This window comes from Chenopodium quinoa, unplaced genomic scaffold, assembly GCF_001683475.1.
Source record: "Chenopodium quinoa cultivar QQ74 unplaced genomic scaffold, ASM168347v1, whole genome shotgun sequence".
NCBI classification, from domain to species: Eukaryota; Viridiplantae; Streptophyta; class Magnoliopsida; order Caryophyllales; family Amaranthaceae; genus Chenopodium; species Chenopodium quinoa.
In genome coordinates, this window is record NW_018742684.1 from 3,341,125 (window position 1) to 3,352,693 (window position 11,569).

Sequence of the window (11,569 nt, forward strand, 5' to 3'; positions counted from 1 at the left end):
TCCATGCAAGGCCTCTCAAAATTGGAGATCTTGTCCTCCGGAATGCTGCTGCAGTTCAGAAAGGCCGAATCCATGGGAAACTCTCAGCTACATGGGAGGGACCTTATGAAATTTATGATGAGCTTCAGCCAGGGACATACCGACTTCGGCAGTTGGATGGAACTGAGTTGAAAAATCACTGGAACGCTGATGTACTGAAAAAATATCATGTGTAAACCCTTCGGGGCAGAACAATCTTTGTAAGTACATTTTGAACTAATGAAAGGCCTTGGAGCCGCCATTTATATAAATATTTACAACTTTTTATCCTTTCAAAATTTTCTTTGTTCTATCTACTCTTTAAGGGTTTTTTATTCAGCCTCGTCTGAAACCTTCGCCTTCGGGTAACTGGGTTTCAGATTGCTGGCAAAACTCGTCTTTTTAAAGAACACCGGTCTTTCAGCTGAAGTCAAACTTCAGTAAGACTTGTTCTCCAAAGACATGAGTCCATGGACAATTCTGGGATATTGCCTTAACTGAGCCTTGTATCCCAGAGAGCCATTATCCGAAACATTGCCTTCAGTTGGCCCTGTGTTTCGGGTATCCATTTTTCAAAGATAGACAGAAAATCAAGGATAACAGCAACAGTTGAAAATTTTTAAAATCAGCCTCGTCTGAAACCTTCGCCTTCGGGTAACTGGGTTTCAGATGGCTTACAAAACTCGTCTTTTTAAAGAACACTGGTCTTTCAGCTGAAGTCAAACTTCAGTAAGACCTGTTCTCCAAAGACATTAGTCCATGGACAATTCTGGGATATTGCCTTAACTGAGCCTTGTATCCCAGAAAGCCATTATTCGAAACATTGCCTTCAGTTGGCCCTGTGTTTCGGATATGCGTCTTCTTTAAGAACACTGGTCTTTCAGCTGAAGTCAAACTTCAGTAAGACTTGTTCTAAAGAGGTTAGTCCATGGACAATTCTGCGATATTGCCTTAACTGAGCCTTGTATCCCAGAAAGCTAATATCCAAGCATTGCCTTCAGTTGGCCCTGTGTTTCGGATATCCAACTTTCAGACAGTCAATCTTCAGTAAGACTTGTATCCCAGAAGCATTGCCTCCAGTTGGCCCTGTGTTTCGGATACCCATTTTGAAGAGGTGCAGAAATTGCTTATTCAACTGAAGTCATACTTCAATTTCTGGGGGGGCAAGAAGCACTCAGTGCAACTATGTTCGGCAGAATTGAAGAAAAGAAACAGTAAAGCATTCAAAAATAAAGCAACTGAAGAAAAGAGCATCAAAATAAAGCAACTGAAGAAAAGAGCATCAGATTAATATTTCATGCTCAAAAATTGAGCTACAAGTTCAATAATTCAATATCGGCAGCCGCCCACAAGCGGAAAATAACAGCTGCCGAAATACGTACATAAGCAAAAAAATAAAACTGTTGTACGACAAGGCAAGCTGAAGCAAAAAACAAGGCAAAAAACTCAGAAAGCGGCAAGTCTGAAGTTAAGCACATGATGAACCGCAAGATTCTGAAGACGACTGCCCGAGTTCCTATGCTTCAGCCTGAGGATCAGACTGATCAGCGTTGAGCCCCCCAGCAGCAGAAGAAGCGGGCTTTGCACTTTGCCGAGCCTCCCTTTCCCTCTGCTCAGCTTCCAACTCCAGTCTCTCAGCTTCCTCTTCGGCTTCCTCAGCCTTAAGAATTTCAGCTTCGGCTGGAGTTGCATACTTCATGTGAGGGTCTTCGGGATTCTGGACCCACTCAGCACATTTAGACCAGTCCAGTTTCGGCTCAGCATGAAGGCAGACTCTTCGGCATACTCGGAATCCGTTTTTGAAACCCATCTCATATTCCTCTTGGGTATAAACACGGACTTTGAGTAAAGCCTCAGCATCAGCCAGCTTCTTCTGGGTCTCCTCCAAGTCTTCCTTGGATTTCTTCAGCTCATCAGCGACTTTGGAGGAGGAACCTTTCAGCTCATTCAGCTCTTGCTGAATTTGGAAAGCCTTTGTCTGAGCTTGGGCCACTTCAACTTTCTGGATCAGCAGTTGATCCTCAGCCTCTTGGAATTTAGCTCTTTGGGCTTTAGCAGCAGCAGCAGCCTCTGAGAGTTGGACGTCTTTGGCCAGGAGCAACTCTTCAGCAGCCATTCGGCTGGCTTCAAGAGCCTCTAGGCGCTGCTGCACTTCAGCTTGTGCAGCAGTTCCTTCTTGAATTCGGCTCTCAACAGCAGCCTTGAATTTGGATACGTCCACTCCCATATGCTCCTGGAGGAATTTTTCCCCTTCCATCAGTGGGGGAAAAACTTCCTTCTCCATAGTATCGCAGAAGGTTTTCAGGGCTTCAGCAGCTTTTTTCCCGTACTCTTCAACCTCCTGCTGCTTCTCTTCAGCTGCTGCTTGCTTCAGCTTAGCAAGCTTCACTTCCTCATCAGCCACCTTCTTGTCGTGCACAGCAGCGTCTACCCTATCTTGTAGGGTATCTATCAGCTCTACAGTGAGAGTCTGATTGTGCACGAACTGAAAACAGGAAGACAAAAATAAATAAATAAAAAAAAATAAAAAATATATATATAAAGAGTTGAATTTCGGAGGAAATGAAGACAAGGAAAATTACCTGCATCATCAGCAGTTGGTTAGACCTGGCTGGGTCAGGAACTGATCTGCTGGATTCGCCCATCCCAGCAGTGGCCTTCAGCGACCAGATCCTTGCCCTGTCTACTTCGGACATGCCAGCAAAATTGCCGAAGTAGGCTGCAGCTCCTTCTCGGTTTTGACCCCATATGAGGTCCCAGATGTGGTCTGGGATTGGAATTCGGGGGGCCGAGAAACCCATTTCTCCAGAATGCAGAGTCTGGAAAGAAGGGAAGGACGACGATGGAGCTTGATTAGCTTTGGTTGTCTCAGCATCGTCCTTCTCAGAGGAGTCAATTACTATGACCTCCTCTTCTTCAGGGGTGAGGACGAAAGCCTCAACCTCTCTTGCGATGTCTGCCGTGAAGCCCTCAGCGCTGGACATCACGGCATCCTTATTTTCGTGCTCATCAGCACTCTTCTTGATTTCTTCTGGGACCCCTCCCTTAGGTTCGGGAGTTCTCTGATCCACCTCCATCTCAGGAGGTAATGGAGGGGTCTTTTGAGGTGATTGGGGTGTTGGCTGGGGAACCCTCGGCGATCCGTTGCCTTCCTCAGGTTCCCTTATTGCGACGCCGATGGTCATCGGCCTCTGCTGAAAGTCATGAGGGCCGATGATGGCCATCCTTCGGCGCCTTTTCAGAAGGGGCTGCTCGTCCATATCTGAGTCTGAAGACTCTTGTATTTGGTCTTCGGGACGAACAGGAGCTTTGCCTTCTCTGTGTTTGTTACTCTCTTCAGACTGTAACAGAGGGGGGAAGAAGAATGTGAGTAAAAAAAAAAAAAAAAAAAAGAGAAAAAAGAAAAAAGAAACAGTTGTCTGAAAGCTCACCGAGGTCTTCAGCAAAGCCTCGTCTTCTTCAGCTGCTCTAGCTGCAGCTTCGGCTTCAGCAGCTCTGGAGGACCCTTCTCCTCCTTCGCAAGCCTCGAGTACCCGTGCAACCTCTTCGGCTGTGCGGGCAGCTTCAGCTTCTTCGTTCAGCAGCTGAAACCAAGGGTCTCTCTTCTTCCACCAAGGCTTCTGCCTCTGATACAGAGCAACAGCCTCAATTTGGAAGTGGGAAGAGTCTAGATGAACTTCCCTATGCCTCGGCTCAGTGATAGACGGGGCCCGTTCAGTTACAACTCGCTCTCGGTTAACACCAAGACGAGCGTAGTTAATGCCAACGTTGGTCTCGTCCCGCTCTGAAAAAAGGAAAGGGGAAAGTTTAGCTCAGATATATCTGCACAGCATAAAAAAAGCAAAGCGAGAGAAGAAAAAGAGGTAGTTAAAAAGCCTCGGCCCCAGCCGAAGCAGCTTACCATCCTTAAACTTTCGGCTGAGGCCAACAGCTGCTAGCATGTTCTCTTGGAAAACGTAATGCGTATCGGGGAGCCAAGTCTCCGGGATATGCTGCATTCGACCACTCCCCCCCGGGTTCGGCAGCTTGCCGAAGATATGTTGCTGATCCAGGTTCGGATCCGCCCCGTTATCTGCGGGGGGACCTAGACTTCCCATTTCGGGATCAGGCTCAGCTAAATACCGGGGAGCGCTGAAGACGCAAGGGTGGCCCGGATCTGTGGGTGCCCTAACCCAAATCCATTGACCTCTCCAGTCCTTGTCTGAAGAGTCGTTTGGCCACATGGTCAAGTATTGGGGCCGGGACTCAATCCGGTACCACCCAGAACCATGGCTTCCGTGCCCACTTTGAATATTTGGCACTAGCCGATGGAGCTTTTTGAAGCAGTGCAGGTTCGGCACGTACTTGAAGAACTTGCAGACCCATAAGTATGTCATCACCCATCGGATGCTGGTGGGGGTTAGCTGACATAGGGAGATGTTGTAATGGATCAGCAAGTCTCGGACGAAAACGTCCAAAGGGAACCTCAGCCCGTACTGAAGCTGTCTCGTGTACACCCCCACATACCCTGGGGGTGGACGATGGATTCTATCGGATGCTGAGGGCATTCGGCACCAATATCCATCAGCTTCAAAAATGCCGTAATGCAACTCAATTTGCTCGGCAAATCGATATTGATCGGCGTTCTCTACCCACCATGAGTAGGGGCGATTCTTTATCATGGCCGAAACGACTTCGGCATTCTCCCATTCTGAAAACCCAGGGAGGATATCCCAAAGTACAGCGGGAACTTCATCATCCCGTCCAGAAGCGCTCGGCTCATCCGTTCTTTGAGGAGGAGCCGAGGAAAGGGGAGTCGCCCTAATCCCTTCAGCAGGGTCAGACTCCGGCCTTTGACCATTCCAGGTCCCAATCCTGTTCCTAGGATCGGGAATCGGCCTTGCTCTTCTTGGAGCACGGGCTCTACCTCTAACTCCTCTTGCCATTGATTATTTCGAAGAGAAAAGTCGAAAGAAAAGGGGAAGGAGTTCGAATTCGAAGAAAAATAAACTGAAATCAAAGGAATTTACCTTAATCTGAAGCGAAAGTTGCCGATTTACGAGTTCGTAGTGGCAAGTCTCAGTTTCTAAGCTCAATGCTCGGGGAATTTGCGAAGTTTTGATGCGGGTTCTTGGTTTCTCTCTCGAAGAATTCTGGGTTTGTGTTGGTGAATAAGTGAGGAGAATGACGCGCCTCTGTTTATATCTCCAGGTACGGGATACGAAGAGTCTGTGCTTTAATTTCTCTTAAATACCCACTAAGTAACCATTAAACACATGATCTTGTGATTAAACTGCCCATTATCCGTCCAACTTCCGCAATCATTAACCGTTGTTATCTCATTAATTACGGTTTAAATTCAAATTTTTGGATCAATTAAATCATTTACTTCCCTCCTTTTCTGAATTAAATCAAACCCGACCCGTCATCCTTCCAAATCGGGTCTGGGGGGCAAGTTGTTTGGGTCCAATTTAGTCAAAATTGGGCCTAAGCACTAAATGATCCAATTAAAAGCCCAAGGTCAAGGTTCAACTCTCCAATTGCACAAAAGTCAAAGGTCAGCCCACAAAGCATGCCAATTGGGCTAAGGCCCAACCTCACCATGTATGATGAGGTATAAAAGCCATCAGATTCTAATTCATAGGCTCACATATTTTTGCATTCAGAAATATTCCACAAAAGCCTCAAGCTACAAACTCTCTTGCATAGTGTCTTCCTTTTACACATTGTACTGACTTTAGCATCGGAGGGGCCTTCCTCGGAAACACCCCCGAGGCTAGTTTACGTGTGTTTACTGTGCAGGAAACCTTCGGCCCAACACAACTTGGACCGAATCCAGTCTTCTCCATTTCAGCGGACCTTCGGCAAGGTCCCATTGTTTTCACCCGAAACACGGAGTATCTTTGAGTTGCAATTGATTCATCCAGTGTAAATCGATCGACGATGTGAAGTTGAGTAAGTATTCAAAATACACTACTCGTTTGCATATATTTGGCCTAAGCTAGAATCAACTTTAGCCTATGATGACTCCAATCATCCAATGAAAGACTCTAACCCACAATCAACTAATTCTTCCGCAACTGAATTAGTCAATTCAAATTAAGATTTAATAAACAATAACATATTGAGTAACATTAACATTAGCCAAAATCAGAACAATTCATCACCAAATCATCCCATTCTGCTGATAACACCATTCACCACACCACTATAACAAGTATTTTTTTGGTACATCCACTATCTTCTCGTGACCAAATATAAGAAAGCCTTAGTTATGATTATGTTACTCCTAAATAGTAATTCCTACGATGTATGTAATATTATATTGGTCAAGACGAGCCTGAGGCAGATCAGTGTAGTATTCAAACCTGAAACCTATCATATAAGACTATAACCATGTATTTGGGACACAAATGATAACACAACACATTCACAATTTTTGTACATATAATAATAAATAATTAATAATGTGACATTATAAATCTATAATTAACTTGACAAGTATGAATTACGCACGAAATTGAACCGCGATCAAATGTCAATTCGACATAACAAAATAAGTTGTTACATCAAAAGCATATGAAATTATATGAAGGGGGGAGAAGAAATGGTGAGATTGATCGAAATGACAATACACATGAAATTACAAAACTAGCACAATTTAATAATAATAAAAAAAAAAAAGTAAACAACTAATAATAATATAATAATTATACTCGTTTGACAGGGTCGAAGTTGGAGACGGCAACAACAGCCCCAACAATAGCAGTGAGCACAACTCCACCAGCAGCAATACTCAACAAGAAATTCTTCAAAGAAGGCGATAACTCAGCCGCTTCGGCTACATCCGGAACCATCATCGATGCCGTAAGAGCCGCCGCTGTAAGCCCAGTAACAGCCTTCTCCTTCAATGAAGCCTGGACTTTAAGGCCCATTGCTCTGGGCTTCTGGCCCATCAACGCAGCCCTTTGTGGCTTAATGGGTAATGGGCTGAAGAAGTTAGTCTTGGTTGTTGTTGTGATTGGTGTTGCCATTGAAACTGCTGATAGTGAAGCCATTTTATTTTGTTTTTCTTTTTTTTTTTTCTTGATTAGCTTAGCTTAGTTTGTGAAGGAGTGAATTCTGAGCTAATAAGAAAGAAAGAAATGAAGAGTTTGTAAGGCAGGAAGAGAAAAGGAGATTGGGTGAATCTAATTGAGTTGAATGAGTGGTTGCCATATCATTTGTCTTAGCTCCACGTGGCATTATTTTCTACCTATTATTATTTTTTGATAAGGTTAGATAAGATTTTCCATCCTATTTTCTAAATTTCCAATGCCAAACATCACAAACCATGCATGCTACTTTAATTTGGGGATACTTTGCTTATTAGTACTTCCTATTAATTTATTATAGAGGTCCCGTCAAAAAAAAAAAAAAAAAAAATTATTATAGAGGTACTCTTTTAATGAAGAGTATTATGGAAACACCTAAAAAAAACAACATTTTGGACCTTGTAGGCCTGTAACACAACTCTTTGCTCAATAATAATCCTTAGTTTATTGATTTTGAATGTGCATAGTCATCATTTTGCAAATTTAATTGTTAGTGTCATCTTTGATAATATATTGTTAGAAAAAATGTAACAAATTAATACTTTGAAAATATATTAGGCTAATTATATAACATTTTCATAGAAGAAACATTTTACTATGTATGATATAATAAAATATGTGGTTTGCTTATATACATAATTAAGGGTCTGTTCACATCAGCTTAATTTCAGTTCAGTTCAGCTCCAATTAATCCAGTTCAGTTCAGCTCCAATCAGTTCAGTTCAGTTCAGCTCCTAATTTCCTTCTCTCATAAAATATTCATTTTACTTCAGTTCAGTTCCACTCCAATCTAATCATCAGTTCAGTTGCAATCAGTTCAACTCATTTTAATAAATGTGAACAGAATCTAATGCAAAAGGTTGAAATCGGTAATGTATATATTCTAATTTTTTTTTAACTTTCGTAGTATAAATAATATAAAAACCAAAGTATATAACAATTGTTATTTTTAATTATCTACTACTTAATATAATGAAAAGATTATTATATGCTTACAAAATAAATCGACATGATGATGAGTATATCCTCCATAAATATTCTGTATGCATAACAACATTTGCATGATATATGCTAGTGAAAAGTTATAATTTAAGAGACATGAATATGATAGTGAAAAAAAATTGGGTGAGTCAGAATCGTAGTGAGTCCAACATGTCTGACATTAATAATCTAATATATAAAAATAAATTATTAGACTATTAATGTCAGATATTATATTTCTCATGTTAAATACGGAGTATTAGGTTATTAATGTCAGATATATTGGACTCATAGTGAGTCCGATCTCACGCAAAACATTCTCATATGTTAATAGCAAAGTAATTACAATAAGATTTAATTTTGGGATTTTGGGTTCATTAAACAACATTTATTTTATTTTGATGGATGGGGAAGCATTTTATATTTTGTTCTCACTATATACTGTATTATTTAAAATGTTTTTTTTAATTAATTTTTTGGCATATGCATGGATGGGGCCCACTTTGGTTGTAGTTCATAGAGTTTACGAGTAGTTGCCAAATTGGTGTCATGTTAATATGAAAGTTCACAACAATGATTATTGTATGGTTGGTTTCAGTGTTTCAATCGATATGACTTTTTTCAAATTAAATAATAATCATATTTTTAGTACTCCCATTATTTTATACAGTAAATAAAAAGGAAGTTGGGATCCCATTCGATGTATGATTAGTACTAGTAGCACCTTCTTTTTTTCTATATTCCATTATTAGTTGTTGGAGAGGAAAAGATTAAGCTTGCTATATGTATATCAGTATATGTATATCTAATGAGTTATCATATCCATTTTTTTTTATAATTTAATAATGGGCTAGATATCTTACAATATAAGAATGGAGTATTATCAAATTCAAAATATAATTGGAACTTTGTTATTTTGTATTATGGAATACAAAACTTTCCATATTTTAATGTATAATTGACTAATTGGTTCCTGAATTTGTAGGTTTTATAATGCAATCAAGTATGCAGTTTTAATGTACAGAAGAATGGAAGATGATAGATGAAAGAAAGGATTACGAATGAATAGCGATGGTTGCTTGCTCACAGGCTAGAATAATTGATATTATATATATTCTCGAGACTAATCATAGAGAAAGATAAATCATACCATTTAAAGAAATTTGGACACAAAATAATGTAGTTATATATTCATTCAAGTATATATTAAACAAAAATCGAACATATATCTCAAGCCCCAACTATATATAATTAACTAATTAGGGTATAAGGATAAGATTACATATACATAATACAGAATTCAAGCTGAGTTGTCGTTAATATTATAAACGACGACACAAAGTACATAGAGCTACAACATACAGTTGGCTAATTCTCCAACACATATCTAGGCGTGAGGCCAGGGTCAAATCTCACAAAACTAATTATAAGAGGAATTTTCCTTAATTCCTCTTAGGATCTTCGTCCATATATACCATTTTAAAAACTTGTATAAACTAAAGATAACAAGATAATTAATTAGTAGGTGTAGGAGTAATGGCATCATCAGTGAGGTTCAAGAGACGAGGACAATTATAAACTGAGCAAAATGATTGAAGAACCATCAATCCCAAGAGTAGAAGAGTTGCCAAAACAATGAGAATTCTCCAAGAGTTATACACATACCTTTTCATAATTTTATGGAACTTCCTCCTCAACGTATTGTTATAATACGCATTGGCATCTTCGACGGCTGTATCAATGAACGGAACTTTGGTTAATCGAATGGCTTTTGTCATCCCATTCCATAAATCGGCCACCTCGGCGTTACTCCCTAGTCGACTTATTATGATGTTACTCTTCCTAAGAATTCCAGCATCCTTAGCAGTGTCAACAATACCATTCATTAGTTCCGTGTAACGCGCTAGCACCAAAGGCCCTGAGGTCGACGAGGCCTCATAAGCTACTAGATTACGCATGAGAACATCTGTGTTACCATCGACATGAACCACAGGAAGGTAGAACTTCAACAACTTTTTATCGAATCGAATGGTGGAAATGTCACCATTTGTTGGACAAAATTGTACGCCTGCGTCGTTAAGTTTCGTGACCGAGGGAATTGCAATCTGCTCTACACATGGAGCTTCCGCAGCACCACCTTCGCGCTTGCCACTATTTTTGCCACTTCCTAGAATAAGACTCTCTAACACGGGTGACAAAGCCGAAATAATTGGTAACTTCGAAATGATCTTTAAAGGAAACTTTGCTAGTAGCTTGAAAGGTTTGGCACTAATAAGAACGTCCTTAAATTTTTTCATTGCCGCGAGTTTGGAGGCAATCGCCCATGTTTTAGTGAAGACCTCTTTGTCCTCACCAAAATCCAACTCTTCGTCGTTTGGCTTCTTGGAAAGATGTGCTTCTTCCGATATCTCTTCTTCATCACCTTGCTCCATTCTCGGAATAATGAGATGGTAAAGGAGATCTAACAAGTGTGAGCATTTGATAACCTCGGAAATTGGATAGTTTTCGTTAATTGCAAGAGGAGAGAGCTCTTTGCAAGCACCCATCAACACGGATGGCAACAAGTTTCCTGCCAAGTCCGAGGATGAGCATTGTATGCGTAAAATCTTCTTCAATACAAATATAGGAATTTGGTTTTCGAGCATCAAAATGTCGTTGAGGATGGATATATAAGCCAACTTCTTCCCCATCGAGTTAAGCAAGAAAGATATCCTCGACGAAGAGGCTAGATCATTACTCTTGTTGACATAAACATGAAGAAACTCTAGCAAGAATAGGCCATCGATAGCCATCATCCATGCTATTGTCTCTCCATCCATGTCTAAGTACTTATTGTAACACCCTCGAATTTGGTGTTCCTTCTTCACTAGCTTCTTCACAAGATCCTCAAATTTGAGGTTGTTCATGAAATCCTTCTGAACCCTCTTAGAACATAGGAGCTTGTACCGCTCCATCACGTAGAGATCTTCGCGCCAATGATGGTAAGGCCCTAAGGCTATGATATGAGGGCTATACGCATTGGGCTTGAAAGCTCGAAGCGATTTGGGGACATTGTAAACACAAACATTAGTTGTGTTGCCAATATCATCATCTTCTTCTTCTTCAAGCTCTCTTTCTTTGAAAAAACTACGAATCTGAATGACCCAAGAAGATGAGTCTTTAGATGATAATGAAGAATTCGTAGACATGATGATAATAGCTTAATTTATTTTTGTTGCTTAAGAGTTCATGAAAGATTTGTTACATATATATATAGTGGAATGGAGTTGTTGAAATGTTTTTTACACACTGAAAATGAAGATAGTAGGCCCTTAGAAATAGGCTTACAACTCTTAAAACTAACAAGCTATAAAGTAGGAACTAATAAACAAGTAGGTAACAAACACTCCAGTACTAACTTTGAATTACGTTCTAATAAACTGTGATTTAGGAAAATAATACTCCGTATGCCACTGTTTTGGAGCAATAACTAACAGAAGTGGCCTGGTCCAACCGTC

At 40.5% G+C, this 11,569-nt stretch overlaps 2 protein-coding genes across 2 annotated transcripts; both read right to left on the minus strand.

Moving 5' to 3' along the window:
• Nucleotides 1-6,481: 6,481 nt before the first annotated feature.
• On the minus strand, nt 6,482-7,164 carry LOC110722841. The gene has a single exon (XM_021902143.1). It carries the CDS (start codon nt 7,053-7,055, stop codon nt 6,708-6,710), a length of 348 nt encoding a protein of 115 aa, XP_021757835.1. The 5' UTR covers nt 7,056-7,164; the 3' UTR covers nt 6,482-6,707.
• Nucleotides 7,165-9,586: 2,422 nt separating this feature from the next.
• On the minus strand, nt 9,587-11,260 carry LOC110722550 (putative UPF0481 protein At3g02645). The gene has a single exon (XM_021901816.1). The coding sequence runs from the start codon at nt 11,258-11,260 to the stop codon at nt 9,587-9,589; it is 1,674 nt and encodes a 557-aa protein (XP_021757508.1).
• Nucleotides 11,261-11,569: the final 309 nt, after the last annotated feature.